This window comes from Hypanus sabinus, chromosome 2 (assembly GCF_030144855.1).
Source record: "Hypanus sabinus isolate sHypSab1 chromosome 2, sHypSab1.hap1, whole genome shotgun sequence".
NCBI classification, from domain to species: domain Eukaryota; kingdom Metazoa; phylum Chordata; class Chondrichthyes; order Myliobatiformes; family Dasyatidae; genus Hypanus; species Hypanus sabinus.
The window spans coordinates 69547828-69570528 of NC_082707.1; the positions used below are offsets into that span (position 1 = coordinate 69547828).

At 40.0% G+C, this 22701-nt stretch overlaps 1 protein-coding gene across 6 annotated transcripts in view; it reads right to left on the reverse strand.

Annotated features, from left to right (window-relative positions):
* pik3cb (phosphatidylinositol-4,5-bisphosphate 3-kinase, catalytic subunit beta) overlaps positions 1-22701 on the reverse strand; it is a 184008-nt gene that overhangs the window by 82580 nt on the left and 78727 nt on the right. For 3 of the 6 annotated variants that reach the window (XM_059947948.1, XM_059947954.1, XM_059947961.1), the window contains 6 exons: positions 19041-19175; positions 9775-9960; positions 8821-9049; positions 7027-7250; positions 4213-4395; positions 1067-1234 (listed from right to left, as the gene is read on the reverse strand). In XM_059947948.1, the coding sequence (XP_059803931.1) occupies positions 1067-1234; positions 4213-4395; positions 7027-7250; positions 8821-9049; positions 9775-9930 (960 nt within the window). In that variant the 5' untranslated portion in view covers positions 9931-9960; positions 19041-19175. The remainder of the gene's footprint in view (positions 1-1066; positions 1235-4212; positions 4396-7026; positions 7251-8820; positions 9050-9774; positions 9961-19040; positions 19176-22701) is intronic. The other 3 variants (XM_059947939.1, XM_059947980.1, XM_059947971.1) reach the window with 2 other exon arrangements.

Here is a 22701-nt window from a genome sequence, read left to right on the forward strand (position 1 = left end):
CACAGCCATCATGGATACACTGACTGCAAGGTCACAGCATGCGAACCAGCCCTGTACTCTTGGTCTTGAATATAATGAATTAGAGCAGCTGGCTTAACATAATAGGAATAATTTAATCTAAAGTTATACAGATTCACCGTAGCCTACAGCAGAGTTTCATTCCTGTGAATTGTTCATGACCCAGACAGTTTGCATGTCCTAAATGTTTTCCAGGCGGCAGAAGACAAATATATTATATTCAAAGCATTTAAAGTGAAAGTTGGGTAGCGTTTTGATTAGTTAGGCCTTTGAAGATTACCAGGAGAAGGCAAGAGAATGGTGTTCAGAGGGATGATAAATCAGCCATGATGGAATGGTAGAGGAGATTTGATGTGCTTAATTCTGTTCTTCTGTTTTTACAGTTTAATAGAACGTTTAATATGTCTGCATCCTTAGAACAGCAGCCAATCCATCCAGTTGGCTCCCAAGTGATCAGTCATAAGAACAGGCTGTGCACAGGTCAGGCATTTGCAAGCTGAGGCAGACCTACTCTTGAGCTCAGTAACATCAGTGCACTTACACATTTACTTCCAATCTGTTCGCACTCTCTGCAAAACACTGGATCATTATTGTTCTGACCTCATGGGCATCACACTCACCCTGCTCCAAACTGACCTCATCAAACAAATTTACAGCAGAGATGAATCAATAGTGACCTTGAACAACATGCGCAGCTTGCAGTTGGGATGGCGCTGAGCTACGATGTCATTGCTGTTGTTACTCGAGTTGTTCTGCTGAACGTTCTGGGTGTGTTATATTGGTACCAGAATTTGTGGCGGCACTTGTGGGCCGCCCCCAGCACATTGCTAGGTTGTGTTGTTGTTAACACAAATGACACATTTCACTGTATGCTTTGAGGTACATGTGATAAATAAATTAATCTAACACTGATATCCATTTAGTCCCTATCCCAGACTCAAAAGTTGGCAAAAAATTAGGGATCTAAAATCAGAGCATAAATGGAAACTACATCACTTTAAATGGCATATAAGTCCTAACTGTGCGTGCTCACATCTCAGTTACTTACAGAAATGGTCCTTTTCTTGGGTGGCAAAGGAAGAGGAGCAGAAGATATTTTACGCTGCAAGACAATACCAATGGCTGACATTTCTTGATCACGCATCTCTTTGATGGTGCTGCACTTCACAATAGTCAACTGAGGGTGGATTCCATTTAATATGCAGTTCCTTACATACTGAAAAGTATAAATATCAAAGTAAGCAGAATGCCTTTCTCTTATGCATAGAAAATCATTGAATACACAACAGAATCAAAAGTAATGACAAAGTACAGGGTGTGCAGACTTTTAGAGCAATAAACACGGGTTAGAGAATTTAACAATATGGATAAAATAGCCAACCTGCAAGCAGAAATTTAGAAGGGCTTAATTCTTATGGCAAGGCTGAGACTATAACTTTTAAACATAATTAATTAAATGAAAATAATTGGAACTAGTAACAAAACTCCAAAACCTGGAAAATGGCAAGGTCAGTGAAGCATGTGGTAATTATTATGCTAAACTTTGCTACTGTATTCAGACTTCCAGTTTGCCTGAAATTATTGGCATAACAATCCAAAGAAAAAGAATTTTGAAAACACCTCTAAATCTACAATTAGTAGGCTTCTGAACACTTGTTAAGTGCTTATTTAAATGTAAAACTGCCAAACGTATTCCATTTTACTCTCAGCAGATGAACCTTATCTTCTAAAAGATCAGTTAGAATACTTGCTCAGTACACAAATTAAAACCATAGTCTGAGATTAAGAAGAAAGGTTTCAAAACTCCTGTAAAATGGACAGGCTTTGAAGAACTAATTCAACGAGGGCTAATGGCACCTCTGATTAATCATCATTTTTGTGTAATGCTGAACAGCAGAAATAGCACACAATGTTATTAATGGAATCAAAATTGCTGACAATTCCAATCTGAATAGCTGTTTTTAATATATTGGGAGAACTGGGACAGATGTACTTACTTAAAAAGAAAACCTTCAGTAAACTTGAAGCTACAGGAAGGATTTAAAGTTGTTTTTCACCAAATTCATTTGGAATCTCCTGAAAACTTCCATACATATTTTTTAATTCAAACAATAGGAACTATGAGTATCTAGGATTACCAACATTCATTTGGAAATAACTTAACGATATCACAAAATTTACTGGGAAAGAACAGTTTGTAAAATGTTTGTCCGAATGGGTCAATCAGAGAGAATGTCAAGATATTAGACAGGAAAGTCAGATCCACTGACTGGCAGCTACACCTCCTGCACTTCTGGTCAGAGGTGGCTGGACCTGAGGTACCCACCAGAGCAGTGAATTCCAGATCTTTGCAAACCCCTTCCCACAGCACTGAAGGCAGGGAACTTCTAGGCCTTTGTCTTGGCCTCCAGTCATAATGACCCAGCCCCCATTGATACTTCTCAGTGATCCTGGATCACTGAGTGAAAGTGAAACCCTTAAAATACATTGGCTCAGCTGGAAATTTCTGATGGGTGCAGGCTGGCATCAGTACTAACTGCCTTTGAATTTTAATACCTTACTTTATTGATTCTATAATACTTGTTATCAAGTAGAAGCAGAAAATACAAATGACACAATGTCAGGTACACAGCCTTACTTATCAACTGTGTATAATCAGAAAAGACTGCATGAATTTCATTTATTAATATTAATTTGCATAGCCAGAAGCAAGGAATCCTGCTGGTGACAAATGAAGAACTATTCTATAAGGAACTATTTTTTAAGGAACAATTTTTTAAAAATATCAATAGTGGTGGTTGTTGTTCTTTTCAAAAACAGTTGAATAGTTCCTGCCGATGATATAAAGCAGGCAGACTATCCTTGATGTATCATAGTTATGGCTGAAAACAATCAAATCAACAATGAGGCGAAACCCTTCAACTGTTCCAGATGAAGTGTCTCAAACAAAGATAGTAGCTGTCCGTTTCCCTCCACAAATGCTGCTTGACCTGCTGATATCCCATAGCAGTTTGTTTTTTGTTGGCGCGTGGCCAAGTGGTTGAGGCGTTGGTCTAGTGATCTAGGTTGCTAGTTCGAGCCTCAGCTAAGGTAGCGTCTGGTGTCCTTGAGCAAGGCACTTAACCACAAGTTACTCTGCGACGACACTGCTGCCAAGCTGCATTGGCCCTTGCCCTTCCCTTGGACAACATCGGTGGCATAGAGAGGGGAGCCTTGCAGCATTGGGCAACTGCCTGTCTCCCAAACAACCCTGCCCAGGCCTGTGCCCTGGCAGAGGCGCAAATCCATGGTCTCTCGAGACTAACGGACACCTATTGTTTTTTGTTCCAGATTCCAGTATCTGCAGTTTCTCATGTCTCCAAATGGGCCACCCTGAATGCCTGATACATCTTCAAATGGTGGGCTATTACCACCAAGAAAAGCAGCTCAGTTGCTAGAGCTAAATGATTTGTTCATCCACTCTCTTAAAAATTAAAAAACTTAAAAATAGCCCTGATCTATAGCTGTAGAAACTCAAATTTTTAAGCTCCAGAGAAGATAAGCTAGCCTCATTTAAATCACATGATCCAGCAGGAATATGTGGAATGGTTATTTGACTAGGATAGTACCCAGAATATTCAGTTACAATGGCAAAGTCTCAGATTCTGCCTGACCCACCACCCATGTAGAGGTGTAAAGTTTTCACCAAATAATGAACGGGGAAAATCCAATCTTTTTTGGCAAGGCTAGGGATAGCAGGAGTACCTTTCAGGCTGACCATCATTATGTGCAAGGGTATGCCAGGTGATCTCCTGCTTATATTGATGGGACTGTTGTGGAATAGGATTCATTCTTGGGCAGCCTGCTGAATGCAGCTGAATCTTGGTGAGTTAACATTGTTGTTGCTGCTGCAATTTGAAGACAAGATCCCAAAGAATGGCAGGTGAGACAATCTAGCGTGTTAAAATGCCAGGACTATTAAGTACAATGATTGTGGTCCCCAGCCACACAAATAAAGTTTTGTAGGTTGTCATACCCAACACACATATAATTCCAAATGGTTAGAGCTAATTTAGTTTAAATAGGGAAGGCTTTAAGAACTTTATTCTGATTTCACTTTTGTTCCCCACTGTAATGTTAAATATACATATTAACTACAGAAGAGGAATCAAAATAAATTGCTTCCATTATGACAGAGTTTCCCCATTGACTTACCCGGAACTGAATCAGTGGTTGCTCTCCAAACAGGTACTCCTGTTTCCCACTGACGCGCAGTACAAAATCTCTGGGATTGAACTTCTCATTTTCCCTTCCGAGGATGGTCAGCTGCTTTCTGATGGCAAGCTCATTTAAGCCAAAAGGGTTCAAGTTGGGAGAAATTTGGAAACTGAAGCTATCCTAGAAGGATGGAACATCATTTCAGCTTTTCTCTGATCAAAGAGATGAATGTTAATTTGGTCTCAAGTTATGGTTTACACACAGTTGCCTTAAATATCAAAGATTGTGGTGGTGACTGTTGAGTGATAACAAGACAGCGAGATCTCCTTCTGCTTACCTCATTTCATCATTTCTGTCCCTCTGCACCACTGTGCTTTTGATATAAACACTTAATTTGAGTTAAACTTACCTGCATGCTAACTAGTTTAAGCAGCTTTTGATCTAATTGAATCAGTGGCAGCGACCAATAATTGGCCAATGTATTCAGGTGGGAGTCAGGATTTTTCAGTTTCTAGTTATGACACTGCAAACTTGCAGTAACACAGGCAGTGAACAAGGATGGTATTGCACTCAGCAAAAGGCCTTGTGTGATCACTTAAATTCATGGGCAGAATGGTGGAGGCTAAGCTCATTATGCAGCCAAAGTAGGAAGGTAAAGAAATGTTTCAGACTTGGATGGAAAATTTAAAAATAGCTGCTTTGTTTTAATTGGGAAATATACCTTGTTTATTCCAAAGAAACTAAGCTAAAAGTAGGTCACAGGAGAAGCCAAGAAATTGACTGTTTCTTGAAACCTGCAAGAATACAATGATCGTCATTATATACAAAAAGAATGATATGTTCTGCTATCACTACAGCCAATAGAAGATTATATCTGTTACTGTCTCGTTAACATCAGGCTGCATTAATTTAAAGTAGCAACTCCTTCCTTAAAAATACCATGAAAAATAAATATTTATTTTGAAATATTGATCTAGATAATTTCAACTATAATGAAAATGAACGATAAAAGCACCTCAGCTTCCTTTCTTCCCACTCGTGGTACAGGGCTGGCTTAATTTCAAAAAAGGTCTGACATTTTGTTGTAAATATCTCAAAATGAAACAAGAGGATTGTGCAAGTAGAAAATCAAACTGAGGTCTATTGGTGTTTCTGTAATCAAGAAAATGTTCACATAATGGCAGTAATGTTAGTTAGGAAACTATATTTTTAAATGAGCAACATCAAGTATTTGAAATGAAATTAAAGGAAGGAAGCCAAAAGAAAGTGTTCAAAAGGAAAAGGTTTCTTGCTTACACAGAGAATTAGTGGAGTAAGCACAAGGAGCCAAATATCCAATTTCTGCCCGATTCAGGGTTTCTTTTGCCCACACACACACCCAGCCAACGTAAAATAATGTAGATTTTTGACCTACCAAATCCCAACTATATAAGAACACATATTTTTCAGCAATTAGCAGACACACTGCTTTTGACTCACTACCTGACAAAAATAACAACTGAAAAAATTATCATCAATAGAAACAAATCATAAAAATGCTTCACAATAAAGCGGTCTTGATGATTTAAAAGAAAAACTTGCATATATAAAAGTACTGTTAAGGTGTAAGCATCTAATGGGGTCTAGCAGATACAAGGAAACTACCATGCAGATATAAGTGACAGATGTTGCATCCAGGCCATGGAACAAGAGGCAACCTTCCAATGTCAGTATTTTATTTTGTGTTTCTAAGTAGCTCATGAAATCAGATTGATCATTAATGGACAATCGACTCTGGTCAGCTGGGGGGGAGGGGGGCATAAAGTTCACTAATCAAGATTTGATTCCAATAAGTTTACATAAGAGAATCAAATGAACTTCACAAAATATCCAGAGCCAACACTCCTCTCCACTCCGAGTCTAATGGTGATTGTATTATACAGAATAACCATTTGCCATGGTATAGTTCTGTATCAATCTGACACCTGGGGCTCTGCTATTTGCCTGTGCATCAGATTTCAAAACTTTAATAACAAAAGATATCATGAGTGCATTCTGAAAAGGAGCTATGGTGAAAAGTGTTATATAAAGTAAATATACAAAGCCCAAATGACAATGTTTTTCCAGTAGGTTGTTTCAACTAGTTTGACAATATCCTTGACTACATGTAATAGCTATTCCTAAGGTTCTGGAGAGATACCACCAACAATGAATCTGCACAAACCTCCAAATTCATTGCAGGATAAGCAAAATATTGTCAGCATTCTCTCTCATGCCAACATCCTTCACAATATGGCCCTAATAAGACGCATTTTTGCCTGCCCGACTCCAGACCCCTGAGAAAAAGATACTCTATTCTGAGTTCTTTTACATGAAGACAGAGGAAATTATTCAAGGGCATCTTCAAGATCATCTTAAGAAAATGCAACATCCTCAATGATTCCTGAAAACCCCTGAGGCATGATGATTTGAAGTAGAGAACGAATACACAGTGGATCCAGGTCAACACACTGGAACCAAACAGAGCTACGTACAAATGGAACCCAACACATGCCTGCCTCAATCCTGTCCCATCTATGATTTAGTCTTTCAACCCTACACTGGTCTCTTTGGAACTCAAAACTGGAATGGAAGACAGCTTCAATCTTAAGAGAGTATCTAAGTGAGAAGAGAGCGCTATGTACAGTAGCAAGGCAAGAAATTGACTGTTTTTGAAATTAAAGAAAATCTTTTCCAACTGTGCTTCTTCCATCATTATTATAACCAATGCAATGGGTCCATGAACAGTAAATATTTTCATTCATAAGATTTATGCATTTTAACGCAACATACGTGATGAGTGTCAAATCGAATGACTACAAGGAAATTTTCCTTATGTAGCTTGTCTTCAGCACTGTTAACGCTGGTAGCATCAATTTCAGGAGGAAAGTTCTGCTGCAACCAGTCCATCCAGGAAAGTCCCTGACGTTTCAACATGTTCTCCTCACTGATTTTGCGTGTTTTGCTGCGAAATTCTTTCACTTCAGGGTCTGTCAGTGCATCAAATTCATGAAGACCTGGAATGTAGAGCAGACATTATGCAAACCTGTCATTTCATTGGACTGATTCCTTACTCAATTGAAATCCTTGTCCTCAAATTGAAGTAGACTGTTTTAGATTCAAGACTAACAAGAGAGTAAAAAAGTACTCATCTTAGGACAGAATTAATATTCCATCTTAAGAACATAACAACCTTTCATTACTGATGCAAAGTTCATAGTAGCAATCTTTCAAATAAGTCCTCTTCTTCCCATTCAATGTAATGTATCACATACTGAATTACGATTTTGTTGAACAACATAGTTATCAATCGTCCAGTAGATCCAATTCAATAATTCTATTTATGCAGACTCAAGAGACACAATGAGTCCTTGCAGAAAACCTGCAAGTATCTGTTAAATTCATATAATCACCATATAGATAAGACACAATTGTCATTTTGTGGTGCATGAACAATTAATGGGTCTCCTCTCCAAGTTAGACAGTAGTGTAGGGAAATGTAATTGGTGGAAATGTATATATTTCACAAACAGCAACATTGAGTTGGGGTTTCACTTTAAGAGACTAGCTTGACATGATGACATAATGATGTAAAGGGCTTTTAGTGGGCTTTTGTGCTCAGATTTTGGAGTTCAATAAAATGTGTTATGGTTTTTCTCAAACATAAACTGCCTCACTTTGTTTTATTTGTGAAAACCTACAGCAGTGACAATGTTTTACATTTGCTACAGGGTTTGAAATATTAACTGTTTTTCTTTCCACAGACATTGCCTTATCTAATGAATGTTTTGAGTATTTCTGTCTTTATTTCATACTTCTAGCATCTGCGATTTCAATTAAGTGATCAATACTGCTATTTAATGTATATGTGGAATAATGAAATACACCAATGATTTTAGTCTTTGCCAGTTCTACTACTCAGTTGATTTAAGAGAGGAAATTTGAGTGGGGTGATAATTGATAATTAAATTAGTTAATGGCTTTATTCACCCCTTCAGCAAGACGTTAGATGTCATGAAGTCTGTCAGTTGGCTTCAGTACGTAAGATTAGAAAGGTAAATCCAAGCCAAGGAATGTTTGGTCCTGTCTCTCACAATACAGGGCTGGAAAACTCAGGTCCCCAAATAGGCAGTGAGCTGATTATGCCAACTGACTTTCATTATACTGTGGAATAAAGTAACTTGCAGACTAAACTAAACCAAGTCAACCTATGCCAGTCCACCATTAGCAGGGTTAAAGGAGTACATATGTATAAAACACAGAGATCTGGCTTAAATCACCAGGACTTTTGTTGTAGAAGTGGAAAGCAGATAGATCAAATTAATGCATTTACTTTCAACAGAGAATTATTTGAACTTTGTCAGCCTTAATATGTAAAGAGAAGTCTAAGTAAGCATCATAATTTATAAACTAGATAAATTCATTTAAATCATCTGATTCAGTAAGCTAAAACCAGCTTCAGCTTGGTTCAGTCAATAGCTTCAAAGAAAATGAGTCAGATCAGATCACACAAAAATACGCCACTGGCATCGAAAATATGCACATTAAGACAAGAAGCAGAATAAAAGTTCAAAGCAGTGACCTTACCTTTCCCAATAAGAACACCAATTTTTGAATCCAGTAGTCTTTCAGACCTATTGCAATTCCTAGCTACAAGCTTTAGAACAGGGAGGAAAGGCCTGATATCACACAGACGTCGAGACTCATTCTCCACCGCTTCGTGTACTGCTGCCTGGTTTACACATTGAAACATATAGGAATCTGATTCGCCAAGTACACTGTAGAGTGGATAAGCCTGTGCCTGCCTCCATAGCAGCTGCAATACAAGAGAGAGACCAACTTCAATTGCAAGACCTAAAGATTTGTAGATCTAAATTCAATCCAGTTCACTCAAATGATGAACGTAAAAATCCATCCATTTTGTAAACCAAAAAAAAAAGCCAAAACCAGTGGTGCTAGATCTGCTGAGTGGACTGTCAATATACACTGTTTAGGGACAAACTGACACAGAAGCAGCTGCGAGATCCACTCTTGGTTAACAGACATATTTGATTAACCAGAGTTTTTACTGTGGTTTACTCATTGGGTCTTGTCTGGACCATTAATGGAACAAAAATAAACATTTCTAGTTGTTTTAGTTATTTCTCTTTCTCAGAGCATCTGCCAGCTACAAAGGCTTAGAAAGAGAACTGAAAACAAAATGAAAAAAAAATGTCTCCAATTCACCAAATCAGCAGCAGTAGAGTACATCTAGTTATTTCCCATGATGGAATTCTTCAATCAAATATGAATATTTATATTCTGCTATGCTGCTTTATAACAACCCTGTTCCACTGTTTCCACACATGGCATGAAGAATACAAAAGAACACTACAGCCTTTTATTGGTAAATGAAATTTCATCAAACTGAGAATGGGATGGAAAAAAAGTAAAACATACTCCATTGGAAGGGCAGATATGCTGAATTAATCTCACATTTTCCCTTTGCCATTTCTACTTGTGAGAAGAGGCTGAAAAGCAGAAAATGGCAAGTTCACTTACCGATTTAATGTTTTCAATAGTGGCCTCCCGCGGGACATCCAGCTGAATGTATACCCCTGTTGGTAGCAAGAAGTCTACAGTGATGCTGTTATCTGTTGAGATCTGGGAATCAACTGCCCAGATATCCAAGATGTCCGTCATAGCAGGAGGCATCATGAAAAGTTAATGCTATAATGACATCATGGCCTGGAAAGAAACAATACAGTATTTCAGTTATAGGATATTTTGTTGAGATTTAAAACTTAAGGCATTCCAGAGTGACAGCGAGAGAGAGAGATACAGGGAAGGAAGAGGGACAGGCGCACATGAGCACACCACAAAATGAGCATTTTAACAGGATCAGGATTCTAATGGGATAGCCACTGTTCATACTAATGGACGCATAATCTAAGTCAGTGCATTTTTTGAGCTACCTACACTAGTCCCAAAGGAGATCTCTCAGAAGCCTGCAAAATATTCCATTATTTCAAGGATACCACATAAAATGTATATATACCGTAGATTCCGGACTACAGAGCGCACCTGATTAAAAGCCGCACGCTCTAATTTTAGAAAGAAAATCAATTTTGTACTTGTACAAGCTGCACCGGATTTTAAGCCGCAGGTGTCCCACGTTGTAATATGAGATATTTACACAGAAAGATATTACACGTGAGGATTTTTTAACTTTTAATTAAATCCGTATGGTAACATAAACAAATATATTTTGCAAATGCTTTTTTTCGAACAGTGCCTGTAACACAGCTACTTTTAAATATACATACGTATCGGTAACACACAAATTACGTTGCGTATACTTTTTTACTGAACAGTGCACGAGCAACATTCCAATATCTCCTAACGACTGGTAAAAAAATATATATACTGCAGCCTACCAGGAAAAGTTATTGATCGCCTTCTTCATCTTCCTCCTGCGCACTAAAATCATCAAAGTCCTTCAGTGTCCGAATTGAACAACCTCAGGATCTTGTCACTCACTTCAGTCTCTTCGTTGTCGCTCTCACTTGAGCGCACGCGGTCCTCTTCATCACGCAGCAGTCCAGCCTTTCGAAACCCGCTGGTGATGGTGGATGTTGTGACACGGCTCCACGCATTTAGGATCCACTGGCAGACTTGAGTTAAAGATGCTCTTCGCATGCGTCCTGTTTTGGTAAAGGATTTCTCGCCGCTCGTCATCCAAGCCTCCCACTCAACGTGCAGCGCCACTTTAAATGCCCGGTTCACGCTGATGTCCAGTGACTGCAAATACTTCGTGGTGCCCCCAGGAATCACAGCTGGAATTGAGTTTGTACTCTTGATGGCAGCTTTCACTGAACTTTCATTGTCAGCCGCTTAAAAAATCACCATCGGTGGAAGCTTTAGTCCGGATGCTGTGCAGCTCAGAACACAAGTAAAATGCGTTCTCTCATGGCTACTTGTTTTCAGTGTGATGGACGAGTCACCTTTTTTATTAACAGTCCGAGTGAGAGGCAGGTCAAATGTCAAAGGTACTTCATCCATATTTATGATATCATCTGGCCCGATGGAATTCTCCGCTATCTTTGTTTGAGTGAATGTGCGGAAGTTAGCAAACTTTTCCTCGTGGAAGGGAGGGAGCTGCTGACACAGAGTCGTGCGTACCCCGACGGACAGGCCTTTTCGTCTCATAAATCTAAAACACCACGATGGCCCACCTCTAAAATCTTCGATTTTCATTTTGGTGGTGATCGCTTTAGCCTTCAGTCTGATCTGCACGGTGGAAACACCGCGGCCGCCTGCTCTCTGTGTGTTAACCCAGTCTTCAAGAAAGTTTTCAAGTTTGGGCCATCTGCTAGGATTACCTCCGAAAGCTTTTGTCGTCTTTTTGCATTGACTCAGTTCTTCATGCTGGTGTCTCCACCATCTCACCATCGATTCATTTATGCCAAGATTATGTGCAGCAGCTCGATTTCCTTCTTCAACCGCCAGATTGATCGCCTTTAACTTAAAAGCTGCATCATATGCTTTTCTTCGAGTGTTTTCCATGTTGATGAGGGTGAGTACAAATGACTGATTTACAATAATTTAATTCTGAAAGTGCGCTTGATTTATCGTACAATTTCATTGGACCTCTGTGAACTACTCATCAATTTTATTGGTCTACTGTTACGAGGCAAAATGTTTTTGGCGGCATGAAAAAAAAACATGCATTAGCAGCACCGTAGTATAGGCCGCAGTGTTGCCGCAGTGTTCAAAGCATGGGAAAAAAGTAGCAGCTTATAGTCCGGAATTTACGGTAAACAAATATTAAATGCTGAAATACTACAAAGTCATCATGGTTAGAAACCTACTTATTAAAGTAATCACAAATCCCAAATTCATATGTCTTAATATTAGTAATAACTTTATTGATCCCAAGTGGAAGAATTTTTCATTACAACTTAGCAGTGTGCAGACTGAATAATAAAGTACAGAATAATAATACACACAATAATTTACCAATGTGCAATCATTTGCAATGATGTGCATAATGAACAAAATAATAAAACAGACTATTGTACTGTGATGTTTGTTTCCCTGTTGCACCGAGATAAACTGTTGTATATGCTTACTGCGTTTCATAGGAAAGATTTTCTGTAACAATCCTTGTGACAGCGGAGCTGAATGAGTCTGTTCTAAAGGGAGCTCCGTTGCTTAATTTGTTGTTCATGGAATGGATGTGCCAAATTATTCCTAATGGATAACTGCTTGTTAAAATGCAAAATCCTTCATGAAGAAAATAATATTTGGTTTGTTCTTATCCCAGAAGGAATTCTTCGGGGCTAAACTGGAAATTTCCAGTTTGATCATGGGGGCAGCTTTGTTTACCCCACACTTAGCTACTATCAAGCAGATAATGAAAAACCCTCTTGTTGCAAACTTCTTACAGTTTCTGCAGCAGCCCATGTTAATTGAACTGCTGGTTTTGAACAATGGGCACAGAAAGCATTGGCTGCTGCTATGATTTAAAAGTTAGCCTGCAGAAGTTGAGGCCAGCATTCACCTCAAAGAAAGATGTACTGCAGGGGGATACTGTAATTGGAATTTGTGCTGGGAATGACACACAATGGTTGAACCGCAGACATCTTATTATCAGTCTCCAAATGATGTTAGTTTTTTTAATCTGTGCATCTCATTTTTTTTTAAACATTTCTGTAAGGTCATCCCTCAATCTCCTGTGTTCCAAGGAATAAACACCTACTGTAACCAACCGCTCTTGACAGTACCCTCACACATCTTTTCTGCACTCTTTCCAGTTTACCCTGTGTCAGGGTGACAAGAATTGTGCATAGCATTCCAAGCGTGGCCTCACCACAACTTGTACAAAATGTAACATAATGTCCCAATTCCTCGTGCTCAATGCTCTGACTGATGAAGACCAGTGTGCTAAATACTTGTTTTTCCACCACTCTATGATGCAGCTTTCAATTAACTATTCATTTGTACTCTTGAGGTCTCACTGATCCATTATACACCCGTAACACTTCCCTGTGAAGGCTGATTTACACTTGTGCGTTGCATCGGCCATACCCTATGCTGTAGGGTGACGTGCACCTCTCTAGAAAAGTTACTCACGTGTCACGGTGATGCAGACCACAGCAACTGTGATTGGTCCGCTTGGTAGCATTGCATTTCCTCCTACACATTTCCGGATGCTTCTTCTCCGCCATGTCTGTACACTGATGCAAAATAGATGAACCAATTTGTCAAATCTACCTGCCGACACGCGAAAATGTTTGAAACGCATTTCCTCGTCCATGTCTCTCCGAAGAAACTCAACACAGTGGCATAGAAACCCCACCACCAACTAGCGTTTTGGCGCACACCAATGCATGCTCGCTACGGCGTAGAGCAACGCAGAAGTGAAAATCAGGGTTACGGTGTAGGCTGTGGCATAACCCGAACACACAAGTATAAATCAGCCTTAAACCATGTAGGTGCACAGCCGTGCAGTAACTGAAATGTTCCTACGCACAATGCCTTTGTTGCGGTGCAGATGGAATTTTCTTTTACATAATGTTAACATAATTTTGAAATCTCTCATGTGAAATACCATGTATAAAATTATAAATATAATTTATAAATTTTCTAAATAATAAACAACTTTTACTTTGAAACATTTTGGAGCTTCAACGTATTTTTATTATCAGTGTTTCAAGTTACAACACTGTTACAAATTTTAACAACAAACACAGAATGGAAGTTGTTAGCTCATTGTTAATAAACCTGTCCAGTCAAAACAGTTTTTTTTCCCATTGTACCTGTCAGTTGTTTTTGATTGCCTGATATCATTTACTTGTGTTGTGAGTTGTCAGTTTGTGTTTGTTTGACGTGCATAATAAACTAAAATTATACTGCTGTGCAGTTTTCATGCTGTGTGAAAATTTCCTGTCCCTATGGTTGGTCCATGCACCTGTAAAAAAAAATTATAGAGGGAACATTTCTCCCTAGTCCTCTACCATTCATAATGCAAGTCCTAAACATGTGGAAATCTGCAGATGCTGGAAATTCAAGCAACACACACAAAATGCTGGTGGAACACAGCAGGCCAGACAGCATCTATAGGGAGAAGCGCTGTCGACGTTTCGGGCCGAGACCCTTTGTCAGGATCTATTCACGTAAGTCCTATACTGGTTTGACTTTCCAAATTGCATCACCTTCCATTTAACTGATTTGAAATCCATTTGCCACTCAACTCATTCCTCTAACCTCCATAATCTTCTTCACTTTCAACAGGGCATCCTAATTTTGTGTCATTTGATCAAGCCTTGTGCATTTAAATTTAATTCATTTATTTAAATTATGAATAACAAGGGTCCCAACACTAACCCTTGCAGCACACCACTAGTCACTGACCTCCATTCTGTGAAGCAACCACCAACACCACCCTCTGCTTCCTACCTCCAAGCCAATTTTGAATCCACCTCCTGCATTCCATGAGAACAAACCTTCCAGCCCACCCTAGCATGCAAAAGCATTGCTAAAGTTCACACAGATAACATCTATTGATGTACCATCTTTTACCTCTTTGGCTATTTCTTCAAAACAAAACCCTAACAGGTTCATCAAGCACAAATTTCAATCCACAAAGGCACATTAACCCCTCCTCATCAAACTCAGTCTATTCAAATACTGGTCGATTTCCTTCAGTAACTTCCTTACTACACATGTCAGGCTGACTGGCCTGTACCTCACTTGCTGCCCTTTTCAAAGCAACAGAACTTTAGCCACCTGTCAATTTTCCAGAACTTCACCAGTGGCTAATGATAAGGAAAGTATTTCTACAATTTCTACAAAGGTCTCCACAATTTCTTCTCTAGCCTCCCACAAAGTCCTAAAATACTCTTTGTTAGGCTCTGGAGAAATAATCCATTTTAATGAACTACAAGGTTGCAAATACCTCCCCCCTGATAATGAATGTTCTCTGAAACATCAGCCCTTGTTTCCCTCATCACCATGGTTTGCATCTCAGTAAACAGAGGAAAAATATTTGTTAAAAATCATACCAATCTCCTGCAGGTCAAGGTGGTCTCGTGCTGATCTCTAAAGAGGAACTACTCTCTTCTTGCCATCCTTTTACCTATAATATAACCATAGAATTTCTTGGGGATTTTCTTTAACCCTACCTGCCAAATCTATCTCAAACCTTCCCTTTGCCCTTCTGATTTACCTCTTAAGAATCTTCCTATAGCGAAAGGATTCATTTGACCGAAACCTCCTAAATATAATGTATTCTTCTTTCTCTTAAACAGCTCATTAATTTCTCTCAACAGTCCAAGGTTTCTTAAATTTGCCAAGTTTCTCTTTCACCCTAACAGAAATGTGCTGCTCCTGAACTCTTATTATCACACTCTTAAAAGCTTCTTACATACAATTTGTTCCCTCCCCTTTAAACAGGCTCACCCAATCAACCTCTGCTAGGACCTGCCTAATTCCCCCAAAATTAGCCCTGCTCCAGTTTAGGACCAGAATCTGTGAACCTTTCCTATCACTAATTTAAAACTAGTAAAATTATGGTCACTAGGGCCAAAGTACTCCTTGACCGCCATTTCAGTTAGCTACTGCCACTTCAGGCATCGCAAACTTTCTAAATGTGTTAACACTGTCGTCAAAATCATAAATGGAAATGATAAATGGCAGTAGACACACACCACTCCTTGTACAACATCACTGATCACAGTCTTCCAATGTGAACAACAACCCTCCACTGCCACTCTACCTACTTCCACCAAGCGAATTTTGTATCCAGCTGGCTCACTCAGCCTGGATCTCATGTGATCCAAGCTTCCCAACTAGTCTACCATGTCAGAGGCCTCAAAGCCTACAAAGATTTCTACAAGGCCTGCCGTCATCAATCCTCTTGGTTAACTCTTAAAATAAAACTTTAAATTCACAAGACAAGATTTCTTATGTATCATGCCATGCTGATCATTCCTAATTAGTCCTTCCCTTTCCAAATCCAGAAAACCCTGATCAGATTCTCCTCCAGTTACTTTCCCACCAGGGAGGTTTGGCTCAACTGAAACAGTTATTTGGTTAAAACAAAGTACACTGCAGATGCTGTGGTCAAATCAAGACGTACAAAAAAGCTGGATGAACTCAGCAGGTCGGGCAGCATCCGTTGAAAGAAGCAGTCAGCGTTTCGGGTTGAGACCCTTGGTCAGGACTGAAGGAGGAGGGGGCAGGGGCCCTATAAAGAAGGTGGGGGGAGTGTGGAAAACCAATCAGAGGAAAAATCAAAGGGTGGGGGAGGGGAAGCAGGGAGGGGATAGGCAGGAGAGGTGAAGAAGGAATCTAAGGGGAAAACACTATGGGTAGTAGAAGGCGGCAGAGTCATGAGAGGTGATAGGCAGCTAGAAGAGGAGACAGAGTGAAGGTGGGATGGGGGACGGGATAGGAAGGGAATTACCGGAAGTTGGCGAATCCAATGTTCATATCAAAGGGCTGGAGACTGCCCAGATGGTATATGAGATGTTGTTCCTCCAACCAAAGTTTGGCCTCATCATGGCAGTAGAGGAGGCCATGTATGGACATATCCAAATGGAAATGAGAGGGAGAGTTGAAGTGAGTGGCAACCGGGAGATCCTGTCTGTTGTGGCGGATGGAGCGTAGGTGCTTGACGAAGCGGTCCTCCAATCTGCGTCAGCTCTCGCCGATGTAGAGGAGGCCGCACCGGGAGCACCGGATGCAATAGATTACGCCAACAGACTCACAAGAGAAGTGTTGCCTCAACTGGAAGGACTGTTTGGGGCCCTGAATGGTGGTAAGAGAGGAGGTGTAGGGACAGGTGTAGCACTTACGCTTGCAGGGATAAGTGCCAGGTGGGAGATCTGTGGGGAGGGACGTGTGGACCAGGCAGTCGTGGAGGGAACAATCCCTGTGAAAAGCAGAGAGGGGTAGAGAGGGAAAGATATCCTGTTGAAGGTGGCAGAAGTTGTGGAGGATAATATGCTGGATCCGGAGGCTGGTGGGGTGATAGGTGAGGACAAGGGGGACATGGTCCCTGTTGTGGTGACGGGAGGATGGCGTGAGGGCCAAAGTGTGTGAAATGAAGGAGATGCGGGTGAGGGCATCACTGATGACGGCAGTAGGGAAACCACGATTCTTAAAGAAAGAGGACATTTGGGATGTCCTGGAACGGAAAGCCGCATCCTTTGAGCAGATGCGACGGAGACGGAGGAACTGGGAATAGGGAATAGCATTTTTGCATTTGGCAGGGTGGGAAGAGGTATAATCAAGGTAGTCATGGGAGTCAGTGGGTTTATAGAAGATGTCAGTGAACAGTCTATCTCCAGAGATGGAGACCGAGAGATCGAGAAAGAGGAGAGAAGTGTCCGAGATGGACCATTTCTTGCAGCTTTGGGTCTGTTGCTTGATTGTTGGAATGATTTATTTCACTGTGTCTATCCTGACAGAAAGCTTCTGTGTGGGAATGGCTTCTTCCATTATGTCTACTGTGAAAGATTGCTTCAGTATGGAAATTGTTTGTTCTATCATGTCTACTGTTGGAAATTCTAGGCAGTTTCTAGAGTAGGTTACGTGGTCAGCACAACATTGTGGGTTGAAGGGCCTGTAATATGCTGTAGACTTGTATATTTTTTGATAACTGTGACAACCATGCACTCAATGTAGAGAGTGTGAGAGTGCATGGTTTAGCAGTTAAAATTACTATACAGCCATTGTCATTTATGGCTAGTCATGATAGCTAAAATATAAAAGAAATAAATTAACATATCCATTAGAATCTTGATTTGTACAATGGTTCAACTATGGGTGAACAGCAACTACATGCTGAAGAAATAGAACCTCTTTCCATTTCAATTGGTGGCAATTTTGGCATCTAATATCTTTAAGGGACATCATTATGGAAGGCTGAAATTCTGGCAGAGCTTTGCACCAACATTGTTGGTTCATCTCAGGTAAGAGGAATGAAAAATAGAGTGGACCCATACATTGCACAGTCTAAGATATCGCTAATAATTCCAGCATCAGATCTGAAGGAAGCAGATACAAACAAGATTATAGCCATCACTACCTTCACAAGCTCTGACCAAACATTCCTTGCATTACTTGGAAACTGGAGTTGTAGCTGCAACTATTTCTATAAAAGTGCATAGATTTCAAACATTTATCATTGCTCAGATTTGAGGATAAAATTTACATACTGGGTGACAATGTCTACTTGTGCCCACTAGTACCTAAATATCTGGGAGTAAATAGTTTGTGCAGAATCTTGGAAGACAAAATTACATACCACAGATCTGCCAACTCCAGCTCACTCCCTGCAATTTGGAACTGCACCAAACTACTGCAGTAAGAGTTAGAAAATCAAGACAAACATTCTGTGCACAACTCATGATCCTCTTTAAACAGTACCCAGTGGATTACATTATGTTCATATGCTTAGATGTGTTAAGTTAAAAGAGGGTATCATCTATAGCACTGAATTCCACCTTTTCAGCAAATTAACATTGCGTGCTGAGCGAAATGATTAGTCATCTATCTGCACAGTACAAGTTCAGCAGATGTTAATCATGCCTATGGGCTAATGGCCTTCACTAGAATAGTAAATGCCATGATTGTTATTGGTGTGGACCTGGCACACATATTTTAAAACTAATGGCTCAAAAACTGTGTCTATCAAAGCTGTATGACGATCAAGGCATTTGGTTCCAAAGTCCTTGCAACATTTGGATTGAATGAGGTGAAGCTGGTGAATAGATAAAATATTAAATCCTTTAAAGATTAAAGATTATCTTTATTTGTACCTTGAAACATACAGTGAAATGTGTCATTCAGGGTCAAATCAAATCAGCCAGCATCTCACCGCACTTCCGGCTCCAACATTGCCCACAACTCAGTAAACCCCGGAGTCTTCGGAATATGGGAGGAAACGAGAACACCTGGATGACATCCACGAGGAGAACATACATACAAACAATGACAGGGATTAAATGCTGATTAGAGATTGCTGGTGCTATAAAGTGACATGCAATCTACTGTACCACCAGGCTGTCCTGACTTACCAGCTTTGTTTTAGAAACATACAAAACCTACAGCACAATACAGGCCCTTTGGCCCACAATGCTGTGTCAAACATGTACTTACCTTAGAAATTATCTACGGTTACCCATGGCCCTCTGTTTTTCTAAGTTCCATGTACCATTCCAGGAGTCTCTTAAAAGACCATATTGTATCCGCCTCCACCACCATTGCCGGCAGCCTGTTCCATGCACTCATCGCTCTCCATGTAAAAAAAACTTGCCTCTGACATCTCCTCTGTGCCTTCTTCCAAGCACCTTAAAACTGTGCCCTCTCGTGTTAGCCATCTCAGCTCTGGGAAAAAGCCTCTGACTGTCCACATGATTAATGCCCCTCATCATCTTATACACCTCGATCAGGACACCTCTCATCCTCTATCGCTCCAAGTTGAAAAGGCCAAGTTCACTCAACCTGTTTTAATAAGGTATGCTCCCCAATCCAGGCAACATCCTTGTAAATCTCCTCTGCACCCTTTCTGTGGTTTCCACATCCTTCCTGTAGTGAGGCAACCAGAACTGAGCACAGTACTCCAAGTGGGGTCTGACCAGGGTCCTATATAGCTGTAACATTACCTCTCGGCAATGGGTTTTGGTGTGGTAAAATATTAGAGACGTGGTTTCTTCAAAATCTATAATGTGACAGAGGGGATGTATAGATGACTTTTGATACCAGATCGCATCAATTGCCTGTAAGCAAAGTTCTACAGAAGTTTGTGAAAGATAATAGGAGAGGTAATCAGCAGGTCACAGAATTGATCAAGAGAATTAATATATTGATAGGAAATGGAACAACTTGTTCCACAAACTTCACAACTCTATTGTACAATATTATCAGTTAAAGTGGCATGCAAAAGTTTGGGCACCCCTTGTCAAAGTTTCTGTTACTATGAATAGCTAAGCGAGTCAATGATGATCTGATTTCCAAAAGGCATGAAGTTAAAGATGGCACATTTCTTTAATATTTTAAGTAAGATTACTTTTGTTATTTCCATCTTTTACAGTTTCAAAATAACAAAAAAGGAAAAGGGCCTGAGGCAAAAGTTTGGACACCCTGCATGGTCAGTACTTAGTAACACCCCCTTTGGCATGTATCACAGCTTGTAAACACTTTCTGTAGCCAGCTAAGAGTCTTTCAAACAACACACACAAAATGCTAGTAGGCCAGGCAGCATCTATAGGGAGAAGCGCTGTCGACGCTTCGGGCCGAGACCCTTCTTCTTTGGAGGAATTTCGCCCATTCTTCCTTGCAAAAGGCTTCTAGTTCTGTGAAATTCTTATGCCGTCTTGCATGCACTGTTCTCTTGTGGTCTATCCACAGATTTTCGATGATGTTTAGGTTGGGGGATTGTGAGGGCCATGGCAACACCTTCAGCTTCTGCCTCTTGAGGTAGTCCATTGTGGATTTTGAGTTGTGTTTAGGATCATTATCCTGTTGTAGAAGCCATCCTCTTTTCATCTTTCTTACAGACGGTGTGATGTTTGCTTCCAGAATTTGATGGTATTTAATTGAATTCATTCTTCCCTCTACCACTGAAATGTTCCCCACGCCACTGGCTGCAACACAAGCCCAAAGCATGATTGATCCACCCTCATTAACAGTTAACAGTTGGAGAGGTGTTATTTTCATGAAATTCTGTACCCTTTTTTCTCCAAACATACCTTTGCTCATTGCACCATTAAGTTGCATTTTAACTTCATCAGTCCACAGGACTTGTTTCCAAAATGCATCAGGCTTGTTTAGATGTTCCTTTGCAAACTTCTGATGCTGAATTTTGTGGTGAGGACGCAGTAAAGGTTTTCTTTTGATGACTCTTCCGTGAAGGTCATATTTGTGCAGGTGTCGCCGCACAGTAGAACAGTGCACCACCACTCCAGAGTCTGCTAAATCTTCCTGAAGGTCTATTGCAGTGAAACAGGGGTTTGATTTGCCTTTTGAGTAATTCTACGAGTAGTTCTCTCAGTAAGTTTTCTTGGTCTTCCAGACCTCAACTTGACCTCCACCATTGCTGTTAACTGCCGTTTCTTAATTACATTACGAACTGAGGAAATGGCTACCTGAAAATGCTTTGCTATCTTCTTATAGCCTTCTCCTGCTTTGCAGGCATCAGAGTGCTAGGCAGCTGCTTAGAGGAGCCCATGGCTGCTGATTGTTGGGACAAGGTTGGAGGAGTCAGGGTATTTGTAAAGCTTTGATATTTGCATCACCTGGCCTTTTCTGATGATGACTGTGAACAAGCCATGGCCCGAACAAGCTAATTAAGGTCTGAGACCTTGGTAAAAGTTATATGAGAGCTCAAATCTCTTGGGGTGCTCAAACTTTTGCATGGTGCTCCTTTCCATTTTTTCCCCACTCTGAAATTGTACAAAACAAAAATAATACACTGATCTTGCTTAAAATGTTGAAAAGAATGTTTCATCTTTAACTTTATGAGTTTTGGAGATCAGTTAATCTTCTACTCACTTAATTATTCACAGTAACAGAAACTTTGACCAGGGGTGCCCAACCTTTTGTATCATGAACTGTAAATACAAAGGAAAGGTAGAATATAAAAGCAGAATTGAGAGTATGATTTTCCAGTTAAATTAATTCACTAAAAAGGTACAAAAGCTACCCTGTAATCAACATTCTGCAAAATTGTGCAATCTGCATTACTGATTAGTTTGTAGATGTTTCAATTTGGTGCATGTTTATGCCTATGGGAATAAAGTATTATTTTTGAAAAAATTGATAGTTGATTCAGAATTCTTCAGACAGGACGAGCAGCAGAACATCTCAGTGAAACTAAGCCAAGTAATGTTCCTCACATAAGCCAACATGCTTGCCCAGAAAATTCATTCTCAGTCTATGGACTATTCTGAACTTAATAATCAGTGTAATTGTCTTCTATTTGGAAAGCACCTTCCATTGACAAGGGCTGATAGTTACAATGTACTATGATTTTATAAAATGGGTCAGTAGGCAAACTATTTTCTGGAAATGAGTGTCAACAAAATAAATTGCAGAGAAAGAATACAATGTTCCATTCTGTTTTTGATAGACACACATCTTTCCACATGGATACTTGCCTGCTGCAAATCTATTCCTCATTTTTCATTTTTATTTCAGATGTATACACACTTTTTGACTCAGTTCATGATGCAAGTCCGTACCAGCAGCTTTATCAATGAACAAGTAAAATCTGACCAAAGATCTCATTGATATTTCATGTTCATCTGTGATGGGGAAGAATTGATAAATGTGCTTTCAAAGTTAAGATCATACCTGTTTTACATGAGGGACTGTACCCTTGGCAATAACAAACCAATGTTCCAAGCTCTTGGCAAAAATTAAGTCCTCCTCCATTCCACACTATTCCATGCTGAAAGATGCACGTAAAACGGTTGAGGT